General features: G+C 45.4%; 1 protein-coding gene across 3 annotated transcripts in view; it reads right to left on the minus strand.

Annotated features, from left to right (window-relative positions):
• Window positions 1-20,423, minus strand: part of ARHGEF6 (Rac/Cdc42 guanine nucleotide exchange factor 6) — a 129,517-nt gene extending 109,094 nt beyond the window's left edge. For all 3 annotated transcript variants that reach the window (XM_060270030.1, XM_060270031.1, XM_060270029.1), the window contains exons 1-3: window positions 20,312-20,423; window positions 14,746-14,909; window positions 5,236-5,363 (exon numbers count right to left, since the gene is read on the minus strand). In XM_060270030.1, the coding sequence (XP_060126013.1) occupies window positions 5,236-5,363; window positions 14,746-14,854 (237 nt within the window). In that variant the 5' untranslated portion in view covers window positions 14,855-14,909; window positions 20,312-20,423. The remainder of the gene's footprint in view (window positions 1-5,235; window positions 5,364-14,745; window positions 14,910-20,311) is intronic.

Consider the following 20,423-nt stretch of genomic DNA (forward strand, 5'->3'; position numbering starts at 1 on the left):
TATTTTATGGGTATGTCTTAAAATATGAGAAACAGGGTACGCCATTCGAGAAAACATGCTAAAGATGCAACATCGTTGGTACCTTACTCCCTCCAGACTTTCCAAGATTTATAAGAACTTATCAAGCTTGTGCTGGAGGTGTGGGGGGAGTAGGGGCACCCTGTATCACATGTGGTGGACTTGTGAGAAAATAAAAAAGTACTGGGTACTAATTTACGAAGAAATAAAGAAAATGCTAGGAATAACATTCCAAAAAAGACCGGAGACACTATTACTAAGTATAATAGGGAAAGACATCCCAAACCCAATAAAGGAATTATTTTTGTATGCAACTGCGGCGGCCAGGATTCTGGTCGCCAAGAGTTGGAAGGAAACAGAGGTCCCTACTATATGGGAATGGCAGGGCAAGCTACAAGAACTGGCGGCGATGGCCATTCTAACAAATAACTTACGAGGTAAATCAAAACAAAACTTTGCTGCTAAGTGGGGAAAATACAAAGTATATGTGGAAAAATATTGTAAAGGAATATTACCTGTATTAATGTCAGATTGAAACTTATAGTGTGGCGGGAAGGCAGAAATTTTGATAGGAAAACATTGGTGCAAAAGAAATAAGAACGCATTTGACATTTGATATAGACAAATGTACTGGGTTACGTACGTTCAAAGTTAAGAGGAATAAAATGCATCGGGGAAAGACAGGAAGTTCGAGGAATGAACCAAAATTAAACATAAGAGGTAGCCATTAGGCCCACCTCCTCATCTCACCTCTTAATTGATAATGTTACAGAGTAAGAAAAGGATAAAAAGGTTAGTAACGACTCATAACAAAATGATTTGATTATATGAGGATTTGATAAACGTCACTGAGAGTTACACTGCGAAGACTACCAAGTAATGGGAAAGGTATGGTAACATGGATGTAATAGTTGAGGGAGAGGATGGTGGACGGGTGGGGATGAGGGAGGGAAAGGGAGGGAAAGGGAGGGGTGGGGGGAAAGATTAATTTTCATTTCATGAATCCAAACGTTGTGGATATAATCGGGATTTTGATTGGGAGTGTCTCCAGTTTCCTTCTTTTTCCTCTTCTTTTTCTCTTCTAATTCCCCCCATTTTCTTTCTTTCTTAGGAAAACATTGGTGCAGACTTCCGGTTCACCGCGGACATCTTTGGCAGCGCGGGATAGCCCCTCTGGGGAATCCCGAGCTTTTTGGGGCGCACGGAGGTACTGCAAAGGCTCTGCAGACCTCCAAAACCTCAGGGGGGGTTACCCTGAGGGTCGTGGCACCCAGCGGTGCCCAGCGTGCTCTCCTGCACCCCAGATTTCCTGCGCTATTTGCGCGGGAGCTGGGGAAGGGATTGAGCTGCGGGCGTAAAGGGGAGAAGACCACTAGCCTCATAAAGCGCAGTCTCTGGCTTCCAGTGTAAAGCGGTGAGCTTCCAAAATTTAAGCAATTCGTGGATTATAAAAGAAAAAGCAAGATGGATATAAAATTTGGCGAATTTGGATGGCTGAGGGCGTAAAAAGGGAGTCCGTCCCAGCAGCGGTGTGGAAAATGGCGCAGTAACGGACCGCAGGAATGGAGACGGGAAACTGAAACTATCTGCTGAGTGAGGTATGCTGAAGACCTCTGCTATTTTAGCGAGGCAACAGACTGTCTTTGTTTAAAGTTGCTTTAGAATTTGCATAAAGCTACTTTGTTACCCTGCTGGAGGAACGGACCCTGCTGTAAATCTGAGACTGTATCTGTTTGATCTGCCCGATCTTAGCCCATAAGACTTAACTGCCTGTAACACAGTATCTATTTAACTTCAACAACGTGAGCTTTGGGGGAAGAAGGGACAAGAATTTTAACTTTATTTTTACTGGATCACCGTGTGCTTTTGACTTTAAAACAGCGGATCTCTCCCACTTGGTGTCTTGGGGTCTGGAAGGGGGGGCCAACTGGATTAAGCCAGTAGCGGCTGAAGAGGAACTTCTCTCTTTGTGTCTCTCTGTGTTCTGCTTTGCCGTTTGACTTCGTCTTGATTTTCCCAGCGGGATCCAGGCTTTCTTTGCTTTGAGCCTTTTGAGTCTTTGAGATGGAAATTTACACCCCTAAAAATTGGATTAAGCCTTACAAGAGGCTGAAGAGTTGCGGGACTTGGCTTCTTTTTTTTTAGGTACCGTAGTGGATTAAGCCAGCAAGTGGCTGAAGGGGAAAGAGAAACTAAGCTTGAGAACAATAGACTGAATTATTATCACTGACTGTGTAAAGAGTGGAAAAGTACTGAGAGAAGGGAGGGGGAAAGTAGACATTGGTGCCACCTGGTGGGGAAAATATAATATTGTATGTTGTTTTAAATTTGAGAGTTGAAACGTTAGAGCTCCACCTAGAGGTCACTTGGGTATTACAACCAAAATTTTTATTTTGAACTGAGAGCGCCCCCTAGAGTTTAAGATTAAAATTACAGGTATAAATCAAAGTTAAAGATGGCAGGAAAGGATACAAAAGATGGAAAAAAAGGACTGGCAACACCAACGGAAAGAAGAGGTTCAAAACAGGAAGAAGTCAGAGACCTGGATGTTTTATGGCAAAAAATTAAAGAAGAATTAAGACAAAATGAGCAACGTATGGAGAAGAAATTAGGGGAAGTGCAAGATACATTAGACAAGAAATTTGAAAAAGTGGAAGGAGCAGTGGGGGAACTTACAACAAAAATAAAAGATTTATCGGTAAGATCCAAAGTAACAGAAGAAGGGGTGAAGAAAAATCAGAAAGAAATCAAGGAAGTAGAGAAAGATTCAGACAAAGTTAAAGAAAAAATGGATAAATTAGATTTGGCACATGAACAAATGTTAGATAATTTTGCGATGATGGAGATGAAACAAAAACAAATGAATCTGAAATTAAGGGGGATTCCAGAAGAACAAGATGAAGATATAAAGGCTAAAATCACCGCAGAATTGGCGAAATGGTTGGAAAAGACAGATGAGGAAGTGAGTAGTTCCATCGTCACTGCATTCAGAATAAGAGTTAAGTCAGCAAAGGCCAAGGCAAGGAGAGCACCAGGAGACTGTCTGGTTATTTTCAATTCAATGGACTTGAGAAATGAAATATTGAGACTGAGTTTTACGAACAAGTTGATTATAGGAGGAAGACCTATAATCATCTTTAAAGAGATACCAGGAAGATTCTTACGCAAAAGGGACTCTTACAAATCGATGGTGTCACTGCTGAAGAAAAACGGGGTACAACATAAGTGGGAATATCCAGAAGGAATCTCGTTTTATTATAAGGACAAGAAACATATCTTGATAAGCATGCCTGACATCGGAAAATTTCTAAGGAAATATCAGAAGTTCCTTGGAACGTTGGAACCTAGCCTGGCGTACCTAGCAGAGACAGCTGAAGAAGAAGAGGAAGATCCCAAGCCTAGAAGAAAAAAGAAAAAGAAAGATGAGGAAGAGCAAGAAAAAGAAGAAGAATCAGGAGAGGATAGAAAATCGGAGGAGGAAAAGGAAGAAGAGGAAGATAAAGATAGTAATATAACTCCCATCCAAGACTAAATTAGAAATCTGAAAAGAAATAAAGATGGCATTGAAGGTGTTGTCGTGGAATGTAAATGGATTGAATGATAAAAAGAAAAGAAATAAAATTGAACATGTTTTAAGAAAGAAAAAATTGGATGTAATTTGCCTTCAGGAAACACATGTTGCAAAGAAACATAGACATATTTTGATCAATAAAGGATTGGGAAAAGAATTTATTAATTCCGTTGCTAACAAAAAGAGAGGAGTACTCTTGTATATAAAGGAGAAGTTGGACCCGAAACTGATCTCAAGAGACGAAGAGGGAAGAGTGATTGCTGTACAGATAACATTTCAGGGAGAAAAATTTATCTTAGCTGGAATTTATGCACCAAATGAAAATAAGGCAGAATTTTTTAAGTTGTTAGAGGAAAGATTAATGGAATATATGGACCAGAAGATCATCTTGATGGGAGACTTCAACGGAGTGGCGATACCCGACATGGATAGAACAAGAAAGAGAAAACATGATGGAAAACTACCAAAATCCTTTTTTGACCTTGTGGAAAACCTGGGACTAGTGGATATCTGGAGATTAAAACACCCGACGGTGAAGCAATTTACATTCTTCTCTGAACCAAATCAGAGTTCGGGAAGAATAGATCATATGTGGATATCCAAAGAACTAGTGCCCAGGACAATACGTACAGAGATTACGCCACGGACGTTGTCGGATCATAATTCAATATTTATGGAGATGAGAGGAAAAGAACAGAATTCTTTCAGATGGAGAATGAATGAAGAACTGCTGGAAAACAAAGAAACCGTTGAAAAGGCTAAATAAATTTTGAGGGACTATTTCCAATGGAATTTACATAAAGAAACAGGACTTGACATGGTGTGGGATGCAAGTAAAGCGGTAATGAGAGGCTTTCTAATACAAAAGAATAGCTTTCTAATACAAAAGAATAGCTTTCTTTTTTTCTTCTTTCTTCTCTTTTTTCTTTCTTTTTCCCTTCTTTTGATTCTTTGTAAATATTGTATTGTATTAATGCTGTACCCTTATTGAAAACATATATGTATATACTGAAACGTTTTGCAATAAATAAATAAAAATGAATGAGTGGAGGCAGAACATATCAACCATGGCCAGTAGCTGTCCAAGCTGAAAGCCATCCCTACATTTATGGAAGCAATTAACATACAGTGGTACCTCGACTTATGAAGGCGATCCATTCCACGGCGCTCTTCGTAAGTCAAAACCTTCGGATGTCGAAGTGTCCATTTTGTGCATGCGTGAAGCGTGATTTTGCGCTTTGCGCATGCGCAGAGCGCGCGCACCGCTTCTGCGCAGAACGCACACGTGGCGAACATACTTCCGGGTTTGTAGACTTCGGAAGTCGAGGCATTCGGAAGTCGAGGTACCACTGTACTTCAACTATGCACTTTCAACTGCCCTTGCAACAACCCTATAGGGTAGACCAATGTTAATATTCCCATACTGCAGATTTGTGGGGGAGGTTTTCTGGTGGGGTGGGGTGGGGTGGGGAGGAGGCAGCAGCTTATTCTTGGGGAAAGTGGGCCTGAAGCTGGGAAATTTCCCTGTCCCTTAGACCTTCCCGCCCAGGCCACAGAACGTGCATAGGCTGAAACCATAGGCTCCTTGCCTCTCCTTCACTTTCTGTCTCCCCAAGATCCTGGGGTAGATTTTGAGCAAAACCTACCACTACTTTTGACTGGCCGTGCAATGCTTTCGGCAACTTAGGAGATGTTGTTTGCGTCGAGGGACGGCTGTCACCCTCAGCGGAACTAGGAGGCAACAGATGCAAGCATGGCCTGGTGGAGCTCCGATCTGTTTAAAGACAAAGAAAACAAAATGAATAAAAGTCAGCACTGGGAATGTAAGAAGAGCCCACTCTGCTGGATCAGGCCAACGGCCCATCGAATCAATGCCTATTATGAGAATCCCATTACTGGGGCTTGAAGGCAAGAGCCCACTCTGGCTGTTGCTTCACAGTGGCCAGTATCCAGAGGTGTCCTGCCTCATGCACTGGTTACTTCAAGGCTGGCATACTGCAGTGCTCTATGTGGGGCTTCCCTTGTGCTTGATCTGGAGGCTGCAGTGAGTGCAGAATGCTGCAGTGCAATTGTTGACAGGAATGAGGCCTTGTCAGCATATAATGCCTGTGTTCAGAGATCTGCAATGCTCACCAATGTGCTACGCGGCCAATTTCATGGTGTAATAAATAATAATAATAATAATAATAATAATAATAATAATTTTATTTATACCCCACCCATCTGGCTGGGTTCCCCCAGCCACTCTGGGCTGTTTCCAACAGAATATTAAAAACACAATAAAAGATCAAATGTTAAAAACTTCCCTAGAAAGGGCTGCCTTCAGATGTCTTCTAAAAGTCAGATAGTTGTTTATTTCCTTGACATCTGATAGGAGGGCATTCCACAGGGCGGGCGCCATTACCGAGAAGGCCCTCTGTCTGGTTCCCTGTAACCTCACTTCTCGCAGTGAGGGAAGCGCCAGGAGGCCATCAGAGCTGGATTTCAGTGTCCAGGCTGAACAATGGGGGTGGAGACACTCCTTCTGGTATACTGGGCTGAGGGCGTTTAGGGCTTTAAAAAGTATGGTTACCAGATTTTTTCAAGGAATCCAGGGACACTTAAAAAAATAATTCATGCTTTATTTTAGGAAAGGGTTGCCCAGAGTTCTTGACCTTGGCTGGGGATGAGGGGTGCCATAACGCCTTCCTCGCCCCCGTTAAACTCACCATCTCCACAGTGGCCATTGGAGAGGAGGGAGATAAAGCCCACACACCTGCCTGCCTCCCCCCCCCCGTTTCCCTCTCAGCCTTCGCTTTCGCGCCTCTTTGTTCCCATGAGAAGCCGCCGCCATGCTCCGTGTCTCTCTCTGTGTCTTGCAACGTGGCACAGCTCTTTTCTATGCTTCTCCTCTTCTTCAGCGCCTCAACACCTCGCCCCCCCCCCCCACTTGGGTGCACAGAGCCTGCAGCAGAAGAGTGCCATGGGCTCTTCTGCTGTGGGGGGGGGGGCTCTGCATGAGTTTGGGACGAGCGTTGATTGAGGAAGCGAGCTAGAAGGAAGCTCTCTGGCTCGCACTTCGGTTTAAATAGCCACCTCCCAGCCAGCAGATTGGCTGGCTGGAACTTTGACGTGGTGCTGCTCACTGCCATGGCGCCCGCCATGTTGCCTCGCCGGAAGTCCCCCGGCATAAATCCAGGAACATTAATTAAAATCCAGGGACATTCCGGGGACAGATTTTGTCCGGGGACATATTGGTGAATCTGGGGGCTGTCCCCGGGAACTGGGGACATCTGGTAACCCTACAAAGGTCAGCACCAACACTTTGAATTGTGCTCAGAAACATACTGGGAGCCAATGTAGGTCTTTCACGACCAGTATTATATGGCCACTCCCAGTCACCAGTCTAGCTGCCACATTCTGGATTAGTTGTAGTTTCCAGGTCACCTTCAAAGGCAACCCCACGTAGAGCGCATTGCAGAAGTCCAAGTGGGAGATAACTACAGCATGCACACTCTGGCGAAACAGTCCGCAGGCAGGTAGGGTCTCAGCCTGCGTACCAGAAGGAGCTGGTAGACAGCAAAGCAGTGGTTCTCAAACTTTTTCCCTCTGGGCCACACTTTCAGATTAAAAATTTGCTCATGCTACAATGACTTTTTAATTGATAAGAAGTACATTGGGAAATGAAAAGAAACAACTCCCAGCAGTGCTTGATTTATAATAGAACACAACTACTTTATCACTTGATCACTGCAGATGGTGACAGCAGTCACAACATTAAAAGACGCCTGCTTCTTGGGAGAAAAGCAATGACAAACCTAGACAGCATCTTAAAAAGCAGAGACATCACCTTGCCTACAAAGGTCCATATAGTTAAAGCTATGGTTTTCCCAGTAGTGATGTATGGAAGTGAGAGCTGGATGTATGGAAGTGAGAGATGATCGCCGAAGAATTGATGCTTTTGAATTATGGTGCTGGAGGAGACTCTTGAGAGTCCCATGGACTGCAAGACGATCAAACCTATCCATTCTGAAGGAAATCAGCCCCGAGTGCTCACTGGAAGGACAAATCCTGAAGCTGAGGCTCCAATACTTTGGCCACCTCATGAGAAGAGAAGAATCCTTGGAAAAGACCCTGATGTTGGGAAAGATTGAGGTCACTAGGAGAAGGGGACGACAGAGGATGAGATGGTTGGACAGTGTTCTCGAAGCTACGAACATGAGTTTGACCAAACTGCAGGAGGCCGTGCAAGACAGGAGTGCTATGGTCCATGGGGTCACAAAGAGTCAGACATGACTAAACGACTAAACAACAACAACTTTATAATCATGGGAAATAAAAAACAATGCAGCTGAGCTATGTAAGAACATGAATCATTCCCAAAATATGTCTGTTATCCTGCCACACTTGCCATCCTCTCCTGCCACACCAGTGTGGCACATCACAGCTTTGAGAACCACTGTTATAAAGCACAGGTGGTGCTGTGGGTTAAACCACAGAGCCTAGAGCTTGCCAATCAGAAGGTCAGCAGTTCGAATCCCTGCAACGGGGTAAGCTCCTGTTGCTCAGTCCCAGCTCCTGCCAACCTATCAGTTCGAAAGCACGTCAAAGTGCAAGTAGATAAACAGGTACCGCTACAGCGGGAAGGTAAATGGCATTTCCGTGTGCTGCTCTGGTTCGCTAGAAGCGGCTTTGTCATGCTGGACACATGACCTGGAAGCTGTCTGTGGACAAACGACGGCTCCCTCGGACTATAGAGCGAGATGAGCGCCGCAACCCCAGAGTCGGTCACGACTGGACCTAATGGTCAGGGGTCCCTTTACCTTTAAGATTGCTTTACTTGCATATATGCCCACTCAATGGCTTCAATCTGCGCAACCTGCACTGTTTCAGGTGCAACATAATACTCATTCTGCATTTATAAGAAGTTGTTATTTTAGTGTGAATACACTCATTCTTTCGGACTCCCTGCCTATTGGTATAGGCAGGCACCACCTGTTAAAAACATTACTTGCTTAGAAAAGTCTATCCAGACATGTAGAATGTTGAGATATGTTTTAATCTGGTTTTTAGCTTATCATTAATGATTTATGAATGTTTTAAATCATTTTTACTTATAATTTGATTGTTTTATTTTTTACATGATCCTCTTTGACTTTTTTTTTAACAATCAAGGAGTGTATATATATGCATTTTATGAATTAAAAATAAATATAGCCATCTTGGTTAACATGCAGTGTCATGAATCTGTCTGATACTCTTTTAGCCTTTCTGTGATAAATTGTAGGGGGGGGGGGCAGGAATTGTGGACCACTGAAGAAGACACCCCTAGGTTGAAACATGTTTGGTCTTAATGTTTCTCACACTTGTTTATAGATCAAAGAATTCATTTGGATATATTATTGCATTTTAAGTATTTCTATTCATATAAAGAAGGCTGATCGCCTAAGAATTGATGCTTTTGAATTATGGTGCTGGAGGAGACTCTTGAGAGTCCCATGGACTGCAAGAAGATCAAACCTATCCATTCTTAAGGAAATCAGCCCTGAGCGCTCACTGGAAGGACAGATTGTGAAGCTGAGGCTCCAATACTTTGGCCACCTCATGAGAAGAGAAGAATCCTTGGAAAAGACCTTGATGTTGGGAAAGATGGAGGGCAGAAGGCGAAGGGGACGACAGAGGACGAGATGGTTGGACAGTGTTCTCGAAGCTACGAACATGAGTTTGACCAAACTGCGGGAGGCAGTGGAAAACAGGAGTGCCTGGCGTGTTATGGTCCATGGGGTCACGAAGAGTCGGACACGACTAAACGACTAAACAACAACATTCATCATTTTATTGTGTCATTTAAATATATTTTAACTACTGTGGCATTAAAGTCTGCACAGTCGTCTCTTTAGCACTGCTTTAGCAGAAGTTACGTTTCAATTTCTATTCCTACCCCATTTAGGGTTGCATGCAGCCCTGGAGCATCTGAGATGAATGAACCCAAGTTACTCATCTCCATTAACTTCAGCAGGCCTCCTCTGAGTAGGACTAGCACTGGATACAAACCCTATGGTCTTTGTCTTGTTTTCTTTCAGTAAGTCTGACTGCTTAAATTCTCCTTGCACTGATCGGAAATCTCTTAATAAAAAGTTTGTAGGGTCATGGAACTTTTGGTTCACCTATCTCAGTAATGTTTCACATGGACTGACAGCAACTCTCAAGGGTTTTAGGCAGGAACTCTCTCCAACTCCTCCTTCTGCATGCAAGACTCTACCACTGACCTGCAGCTCTACAGTATGTCATAGGAACATCGGAAACTGTCCTATCCTGAATCAGACCATGGGTCCATCTAGCTGAGTAGGGACTCTACACCATGGAAGTACTTCTCAAACTTGGGTCTCCAGCTGTTGTTGGACTGCAACTCCCATCATCTCCGACCACTGGTCCTGCTAGCTAGGGATGATGGAAGCTGTAGTCCAACCCAAGCTTGAGAAACACTACAAATGGCTTGCAGCACCTTCCAGGATTTCAGATGAAGATACCTGCAGCCCTACTTGGAGATGGACCTTTGGCGTTCAAAACATACACTCTTCCTCTGACCTATAGCAAAGTGCAGACTTGTTCCCACATAAGACGGGGCATGTGCTCACACCTCAAAGTGGTAGATTGCTTGGCTAGGTGGGCTGGGGGGTGGGCTGGGGGTGGAAGGAGAAAACCCTGATCTGTACCTCCCTGCTCTTGCCCTTGCTGCAACTATGCTAAACTGCCCAGGGGCCTCTCCTATGGAGAGCAATTTTGTTGCAAGCCATTTCCAAGATCAGGGGAGGGAAGGGAAGGGTTTATTCCGCAGAGAGCAGGTCGAATTACTCACTGCTCTGCATGATTTGCTTGCCGAACAGGACCCTGGATTTTGGCAGAACAACGGATTGTATGCAAAACCCACACTCTGCACACGGCTGAAAAACACACTGACATTTGATGCAAGTCACCACAGCTGTTTGAGGAGAAGTGGGAGGGATCGCAGATGGAGGGGTTCTGTTTCCAACCCACCCCCCTTGCACTGCCGTCTTCCTTCCACTGACTGGAAGGCAACCCTCCCCACAACACATCAGTGCCATATACTCCCCCCCCCCCCGAATCTTGCTATCACATTCTATGCAATGCAACACTCTGGAGTTTCATTTCCCCCCTCGGATTCAAAGGCAAATCCTGAAAGATCAAAATACTGAGCTTACATCGTGCGCTCCAAGGAAGCTGCTTGCTGAAGATGCATCACGTTCACAGCCCACGTTATTTTCCCTCCAGGGTGGCATGCTGCCAAGGATAGCTTGCCGTTGGAGGGCAAAAGATGATGCAACCTTGCACGGTTCCTGCTGCTCAAGGGCTGCCAGCGTGTTGTTTCATGGGAACACAGGAAGCTGCCTTACAGACCATGGGTCCGTCTAGCTCTGTATTGACTACACTGGCTGGCAGCTGCTCTCAAGCATTTGAGACAGGGGACATTCCCAGTCCGACCTAGATGCCCCAGGGGATCGAACCTGGGCCTTTCTGAATGCAATGCAAATATTCTAACATTGAGCCTTAGTACCACATACGAAGCTGCCTTATTCCAAATTGGACCATTGGACCATTTGGCGTAGCATCTGCACCAGTTGGCAGCAACTCTGGAGCATCTGAGGCAGGGACATGCCCAGGTCTATGGACATGCCCCAGTTGAACCTGGGACCTTCTGCAGGCAAAGCAGATGCTCTATCACCAACCCTAATTATTAGGGGGCCTAATTATTTCTTCCCCTTTTTATTATTTCTTACCAGCATGGTGTCAAACCCCAGAAGACAGATCCTCTGTGATGAAGAGGAGGAGACAAGGAAGTCCCGGGGGCAGAATTACCTCCAGAAGACACCACCCTGTTGGAACCCTCAGTTGGGACCCCAGTAGCTCATCCAATGGCCATTGATATCCCCAGGCATAACCTTCAGTTGGCTCTAGCATTTTGCTGGTCTACTTCTCTTGGTCATACAGATCTAGCCAGAGGTCTCCATGGGTCTAGTTCCTTGCTTGAACTCTCACTTTGCTTTCCCAGTTCTCTCTGTGAACTCTGCCCAGAACAGGATACCTGATCCTCTCCTGGACACATCTACCGGTATAACTGGGGAAGGGCAGCACCTAACATTACTTATGCATGGCTTCATCATAAGTTGCTAGCTCTCACTGCTGAGATAAAGACATTATCTTCTTGTGAAGTTCAGCATGCACATTTTGATAATGTTGCCCAACATGGGGGGAGCAGGTTTCTGTCTACATTTGAATACCACTAGACACCATTTTGAATCAAGGTGGCGGACCAAACCATTCCAAGCTTCACTGGTTTGGACACGTCTGAAGATGCAGTGGGGGTATATTTGGATATCATAAGGCACCACCTGGTATCAAAATGACCCTTTCAAAATTGCACTGTTTTGCTAGTAATATAATTACACACATATGGGACCCAGGTGGCGCTGTGGTTAAACCACTGAGCCTAGGGCTTGCTGATCAGAAGGTCGGCGGTTCGGATCCCTGCGACGGGGTGAGCTCCCGTTGCTTGGTCCCAGCTCCTGCCAACCTAGCAGTTCGAAAGCACGTCAAAATGCAAGTAGATCAATAGGAACCGCTACAGCGGGAAGGTAAACGGCGTTTCCATGTGCTGCTCTGGTTTGCCAGAAGCGGCTTTGTTATGCTGGCCACATGACCTGGAAGCTATACGCCAGCTCCCTCGGCCAATAATGCGAGATGAGCGTGCAACCCCAGAGTCGGTCACGACTGGACCTAATGGTCAGGGGTCCCTTTACCTTTACTTTACATGGCTGTATGCCACTATGTTTTACTCAGAGCAGAGAACAAAAATACAAGGTCACAGGAATTCAAGATACAATGAAAGGATTTCAAAAATAATGACTATTTGAATATGCATATACTCCAAGTGCATGTTTAAATAATCATTATTTATTATTTAGCGGGTTGAACTAGGTGACCATTATAGTCACTTCCAACTCCACAATTCTATGATTCCATTATATCCTTTCTTTTGCTTTTGGTATTCATATTTGGGGACCCTCTTTTTGTTACTCACGAGTAAAAATAATTGAAATTAATGAACCTAAGTTACTAGTGTCCATTAATTTCAATGGGTCTCCTTCGTGTATGAATAACAATGCATATAACCTCTTATATATCTATGTTAGCATATGCAAATTCTATGCTGGTTTGTGTTGAGGGCTCAGACAAACAACAATTAGGTGGCGGAGCTTCTCCAAGGCTGTACCACTGCAGGAGTATTGTGACGTGGGGTTCGTGATTTCAGCTCTCTTGACATAATATGCTGGAGACAGTTCTCTAGTAACATTTACAATCGATTTACAACCCCCTACCTTCCCCCCTTGCGACTTCCTGGGTTTTTTATGGAACTGAACAACTCGGGTGCTTCAGAACACGCCTTCTGTTGCCAGGCCCTTGCAGGGCCAGGCAGAGGCCCGGGCCAGGTGGATAATGTGGCCCTGTTTTTAATCCTTTTGTTACTTTTTTCATTTTACTGATTCTGAATATGCTGACCGAGGCCCCCTTTGGATTCGGAGGCCCGCGCCAAGTGGCCCATATGATCCCCCCTTCTTTCTGGGCCTGTCTGTCGCTACGGGGCTGTGGGGCTTCACTATTTGACCCCCCCCCATCGGGATTTTAAAAGTAGTTCTCTGCGTTCCAGGGCGCATCATCACCCCTGATCCTTAATCTAAATATATAGAAATGTTCATGATGCGTGTGCAGGGGCCAATGTATGGAGATACAGGGGGGAGGGGACAACAGAGGGCTCAGACAAAAGTAAATACTGGGAAATGGAACCCAGAACCTGACAGCTCCTTCTCCAAGGGTGGGGGCCAATGTAGGAAGATACCAGGGGTAGGGGCCAACACTCCCCAGGGACAACAGAAGACTCAGACAGAAGTGCATGCTGGGAAATAGAACCTAGAAGCTGACAGTTCCTTTTCGAAGGGTGGGGGCCAAGGTATGGAGATACAGGGGGGAGGGGCCAACACTCCCCAGGGACAACAGAGGGAAGGGTATCCTACCAAAACACAGGGATGAGCCGGGTGGAGGGAGGAGGGGCAGATACGTCATGGATCGGGACGGGGGTGGGGGATCACAGGAAAGAACCACAGCAATGCGTGGCCGGGTCAGCTAGTACAGATATAAAATCCTTTGAATCAATACACAACAAGGAGGATGTTTGTGTGTCCGTGTTCTGATTGCTCCTGCTTCTTCAAAACAAAAGAAAGAACTCAGTTGCACATGAAGCAGTTGCGCTGTAGAGAAAAAAGATGCTGCGCTTTCTCACTTCTGCACTGACAGGCTGCTTCAGCAAACTGGCCACACCTCTTTAAAGGCACAAGGGACATTGCCTGCTTTGCACCTGAGGAAGCGAAATTGGATCTCACCCTGAAACTACCAATGGGGAAGTGCAAACGCTGCAATGATGGGGGCTGGGAGATGCTTCTGGTCGAGACATTCAGCAGAAAAGGCATATGGAGAAAACGCTTTTGGGTGTGTGGACCATTGCAGTTGAAAGAAGGCCTAATTCTCTTATTATCACAGAAATAGATGGGCTTAGATAGACAGTATCTGGGAACTGCAACTGATGAATTTTGTTCTCCATTACTCCTTAATAATATCCTAAATTACGGAATTGTTAGAGCTTCATACATGCATAAACTGACTGTCTCCAAATCGAGGAGAGCATGCATGTGCTACTCTCTGCATTGATAAACAAATGATTTAATAATATCCTGGTCAATGAATGTCCTTTTCTGTGCGTAGCTGCAGCAACAGAGTATGTTGATCAGGTTCTTTTGCTTTGTAACTTGTGTAATGAGTGCAGAGAGAGGAACTGATTCTCCCCCTATGTAGAACCCTGCTAGGAAGATCTTCTGCAGATTTGGAATTGTTTTGCTTCAGGAATGCTTCTTCCCATATTATGGAGATTGCAAAAAATAATAATAATTATCTGCCTTCAGTGCAGATTAGGACAAATGTTTTGTTGGATTCTTAGTTTCATTTTTTTTAACCAATTGTACAATTTCAATAGTGTGTTTAAATTCATCAGTCCATTACCATGGCAAACATTTCATTCAGTTCAACGATTTCCCCCTTTTTCTTACCTTCTGTAGCCTTGTTTATAGCTGCAAGGGTATTCAGTACCTGGGGAAAATTGTCTCCCGTGTATAGATCGTGCGCGTCAAACAACTGGAGAGGTGGGGGGGGGGACATCAGGTCAGTTTTCCAAGCTCCCACTTTGCAGCCATGTTAAATGAATGAGACAAAGCTATCAAGACATAAGCAAAAAATACATTTTAAAACTCATAAAAATGTGCCAAGCTTTCAAGTCCTCCAGAACTCCTCAGCAGGCAAGTGGGGTAGAAAAGCTTTAAAATATATATAGAAAAAGGAGGCTAGAATTCTTTGACACACTGCCCACTGCTTTGCACCCAGATCTGAGGTTCAATCCCTGGCATCTCCAGTTAAAAAAGAAAATGGAAGCAGAAGATATTATACCTCTGCTTGACCCTTGGCAGCAGCTGCCAGTCAGTGCAAGAAATACATAATAGATGGGCAAATTACCTGCCCTGGTAAAATGCAGCTCCTAGGTTCTCCCTTGGTGCTGCCAGGACCGCACTCAGGACAATGAGCCTGAGGGCCCCCTAAATGCAGCTAGGACTGGCATAGCACATTTTAAATAAAGCAAAGAGGGGAGATGTCACCTACAGGTGGAGGTGTTCCGTAAGACCATTAAGTCCAGAGTTTGAAAGTGCTTAATTGCATTACTGCTTCCTGCCTTCCGAAAAAAGACTAGAATCATAAGCATCACATTGCTGGTCTAAAAGAGAACTGGGCTTTTACTCGTTCCCAGGGTTTCTGTGCACAGATGCCAGGGGGTAACAACCTCACTGTAGTAGTATGCCCTTAGGAGAATCCTGGCTGATGTGACCCTAGTCTTTCTCTATCTCCAGCTACCCATCATTCTGCCCTGAGCTCAGAGTCCATGGTGGCCAAGCATTTGCCCTCAGCCTCAGCTTCCCATCCGTACAACAGTACCAGATTCCTTTTGCTGCTGACAATGTTTTGCACAGGTCATTTGGCTGTCTCGTGCTGATCTTTCATTTTAAGTAAATAAAGGACACATGGTCTAAACACTGGCCTACACTGCAGGGGTGCTGTGAGGGCAAATGTGCTAAATGCCATCATGTGTCTTTTTTAAATAAAACAAAAAACAAGTTGTATCCAATGCTAGTCCTATTCAGAGTTGACCCATTGGAACGAATGATTGCAACTTACTTAGGTCCATTAATGTCAAAGGGTCTACTTGGGGTAGGTCAGAACCCATAGTGTATTTCAAACTTAAAAGTGTGTTAGAAACTGATTTAGTGCCTTATAACATTACCCCCCCCCAAAAAAAAAATCAATCCCACAATATTTTTCATACCCTTTAGCCCTTAATAATGTGGCCACTCAAGTAAGTGGGTTGTAAACATTTATAATTAAAGGAAATAAACATTTCCCTCTCCCTCCTTCCTTCCCAACTGCTGTTTTGAGCTACATGGGGAAAAAATACACAGAGTTTACCGATCAACGAATTCTTTAAAAGCAACATGTTAGTTTTTTAGAAAACAATTATTTTGTTAGTGAGCAAATCCTGCCTCGTGACAAAAGTCTCAGTGGTTTGTGCAATACTAGATGTGTGCAGGGTGGGGAGGAAGGAACATCTCACTTCCCATGCCAGCAATTTTGCAGCTGTACCCCTTGAGAACTGCCAATTGCCTCTGTGGCTTTGGCTTTCATGAAGGCTCTCCTTGGTAGGCAGGCAAGCATTTCTCCAACAACACCCTCAGGCTCCAAACTATAATTTGAATCGGGATGGGAGGGGGCAAGTTTATTTTCAGCCTATCTGCATGGCCGACTGCAAAGTGGGCAATGAAATCGTACCGAAGTGTGTGGTGGGTTGTGGGTAATTTTGCGCCAATGCGCCTCTCCCTTTCACCTACAATTTGGCTCCCTCGAAACATCTGGAGTTAATGAAGATGCAGGGAATTTTGGGCCATGTATCTCCTAGTGTCTTGCTCCCTATGCATGGCTTTCCTCGTGGCCTGAGCTGCGTGGGGATAGTCTTGGAGGGGAGGGTGCACATGCACACGAAAGCTTATACCAAAATAAAAACTTAGTTGGTCTTTAAGGTGCTACTGAAGGAATTTTTTTATTTTACTTCGACCCAGACCAACACGGCTACCTACCTGTAACCTTATTTATTTTTATTACAGATAACGACCATTTTGTGTGGGGAGCACATTCCAAACCCCCCCCCCACGCCATGCATGTCAGTGCATGGGTGTAGGCAGGGGGGGCAGGAGGGGGCAGCTGCCCCCCCCCTAGAAGCAAAAAAAATAATGTATTTTACAGACCATAACCAGCACTTTTCCCCTCCAAAAACTGAAGTGGAAAGGGCTTTGCTTTAGCAAGAGCAGCTAAGTCTCCGCTTGTGGGGGGGGGGGACACAGCAGTAACAAAAACACATCAAATAAATAAAGCAAAGTGGCTACCAGTAGTTAAGCAGTTAAGACAATGGAGCATATATCCCCAGGCAAGATTCGATAGCTGACCATTTCACCCTATTGTTCTTAAGTGGGAGTTGTTAATGAGCATTCAGGAGCATTAAGAGTTCTATTGGCGATTTAATGAGGGTGCAGACTCAGAGGATTCAATTTGACTAAGGTGGCTCTGCAAGGCTAAAAAGAAGTGAATAAGAAAGGGGGGAGGCTGTAGCTTTGACAGACACAGTGATGTTTATAAAAAGCATTGGTGTTCCAGTCTGCCCCTCCTCCTGCATCTGTATACTGTAAATCGGGGTGGCCACCTCCCAAGAGACTCTGATCTACTCAGAGTTTAAAACTGGGGGTGATCTACCCCCTTTTGGGGGGTTCAGGTCAAAGCTGTTGAGTTTTTTTTAAAGGAAGGGAAGCCCTGTTTTTTGGGGTTTAGGTCAAACTTGTTGAGCTTCTTTTAGGAAGGAGGGAGGCCCATTTTTGTTTAGGGCTTCAGGTCATAGTTCAACTTTTTTGAGGGAGGAGGAAAATTTTGGGTGAGCTTTTTTTAGGGGTGCCAGTGACCTACCAGTGATCTACCACAGACATCCAGTGATCTACTGGTAGATCACAATCTACCTGTTGGACGTGCCTGCTGTAAATCAAGCAGAGAGAAAGCTGCTTACAAGGCTCCTGTACATGCAGAGTTCCAGCATCACAGCGTCACCCAGAGGCACCCACAAATATGAGTTATCCCTCTCTCTATTTCTTCCTTCCTTCCCTCCCTCTTCCATCCTTAATAAAATACGGGGGGGGCAGATAAGCCCCACATAGAAAGCCCATCAACATGGGGGGATGACTCTTTCAAATACGGTATTTACCAGTAATTGGGAGGGGGAAAGGCACCTAGGCCTCTAGGAGTTGGCTGCTATGCCTAGGAGTAGGACAATTCAAGAAAGCAGAACGATGCATATGGTATGGTAATATATCAATAGAATCATAGAATTGTAGTCGGAAGGGACCACAAGGGTCATCTAGTCCAACCCGCTGCAATGCAGGATTTTTTTCCTAAGGTGGGGCTTGAACCATGGTTGAAATATTATGCTGATATGCAGCAACGCCTCGGAACCGTCGTGGCTGCGGCCATGCCTTGCCTCGCCCTCGCCCGCCCTGCCACCCCCTCTCGCCTGCCCGACCCTCCCGTCCTCTTGCTGCAGAGTTCCAGCATCACAGCGTCATCCAGAGACACCCACAAATATGAGTTATCTCTCTCTCTATTTCTTCCTTCCTTCCCTCCCTCTTCCATCCTTAATAAAATACGGGGGGAGGCAGATAAGCCCCACATAGAAAGCCCATCAACATGGGGGGATGACTCTTTCAAATACGGTATTTACCAGTAATTGGGGGGGGGGGGCACCTAGGCCTCTAGGAGTTGGATGCTATGCCTAGGAGTAGGACAATTCAAGAAAGCAGAATGATGCATATGCTATGGTAATATATCAATAGAATCATAGAATTGTAGTCGGAAGGGACCACAAGGGTCATCTAGTCCAACCCCCTGCAATGCAGGATTTTTTTCCTAAGGTGGGGCTTGAACCATGGTTGAAATATTAAGCTGATATGCAGCAACGCCTCGGAGCCGTCGTGGCTGCAGCCGTGTCTTGCCTCGCCCTCGCCCGCCCTGCCACCCCCTCTCGCCTGCCCGACCCTCCCGTCCTCTCCAGCCAAGCAGGGTAGCTGCCAACGCTACCAGCCCCAGAAGCACAAGGTGGCCGCTGCTGCCACCGCCACGATGTCATCAGGCCCGCTGGCCCTTTAGCCCCGCCCACTTCGTGGCCCCTCCCCTTCCGTGCCTTGGCCCCGCCCCTGAACAGCCATGGCTTGCCCCCCCCCTAGTTTTGATCCTGGCTACGCCCCTGCACGAAGAAATACTTTGTCTGCCCTCTGCCTCTCACACATATATGTGGATTTGCACTGTTGTACCTATGCTGTTCTTAACCTGAAGCACCACTTTAGCTAATGGGGCCTCCTGCTGCATGATTTCTATTCTCATCCTGAAGCAAAGTTCTTAACCCAAGGTACTATTTCTGGGTTAGCGGAGTCTGTAACCTGAGGCGTCTGTAACCCGAGATACCACTGTAGATTGCTTGTTAATTTCATTTACCTGTTTCCAGGAAAGCAGAGGAGCAGCTTAGGCACTTCCTGATCCCTCAGTGCACTTTCAGAAGCCTTTGTTACCATGCGCCACTCCTCCTTTCCTGAATCTACTTTGCATTTTACTTAGATCTCTAAGATCTGGATCAAGGTACAAGAGACACACACTTAAGGGCATGGTGCCTCTCAGCACTTGCTGGGTTAAAAACGGGGTTTTGTTCTGAGCACCAGGACTGAGCAAAGGCCACTGTATTATTATTTATTATTATTATTATTATTATTATTATTATTATTATTATTATTATTATTATTATTTCTACTATCCGGCTGGGTTTCCCCCACCACTCTGGACAGAACATTAAAAATTTCCACACAAAAATCCTTTTCCTTTTCCCCCAAGGTCTCTTTGCTAGTCTCATTTTGAGTGGAGGGCACTAATTTTGTGGTTGATATTGTTAGAACAATTAGGAGTCAAAAATCCTTGCAAATCACCCAGACCTCTACAAGTAGAGCCTGATCTGCTGACGCCTATGGTATATCTTTGCAGTCAAGATTATGGGAGCATTAATTCAGAATTACTTTAACAACAAGAGCAAAGAGGCCTACACATCCTGGCTAAGCACCCTGGAACCTGCCATTCCCAAAGGAGGAAATGCATCAATGGGAGGTGCATAAAGAATCCTGGGAGCTGCAGCTTACCCCTCAGAACTACGGCTCCCAGCACCTTCGACAAACTACAATTTCCAGGATTCCTTGGGTTTGGGTGGAATTCATGTGCCTTAAATGTATATGGCATGTTTGTGCACAGCCATACACAAGGATAAGGAGGGGTGAAAAGCACAGCTTCTCACGTCAGCAAGGCTGGAGAGGCAGAGAAGCCCAGTAATTTCAGGATGGAGATGGGGAAACATCCAGGCTCTTTCCAAACCCTTCCCCGACACACTCCACATACTTGGCAAACGCAGAACTGGGTGCTGGAAAGATGCCGGTCTCTTACCCTCGGAGTGGTGTGACAGCGTGAGCAGGCTAACGCAGGAGGCACCAATGCCCGAACCGAAGACAGTGATGCGCAAGTGGTCACCGCCAAAGAAGGCAATGTTTTCGCTGAT

The sequence above is a fragment of the Zootoca vivipara genome, chromosome W (assembly GCF_963506605.1).
Source record: "Zootoca vivipara chromosome W, rZooViv1.1, whole genome shotgun sequence".
Lineage (NCBI taxonomy): Eukaryota > Metazoa > Chordata > Lepidosauria > Squamata > Lacertidae > Zootoca > Zootoca vivipara.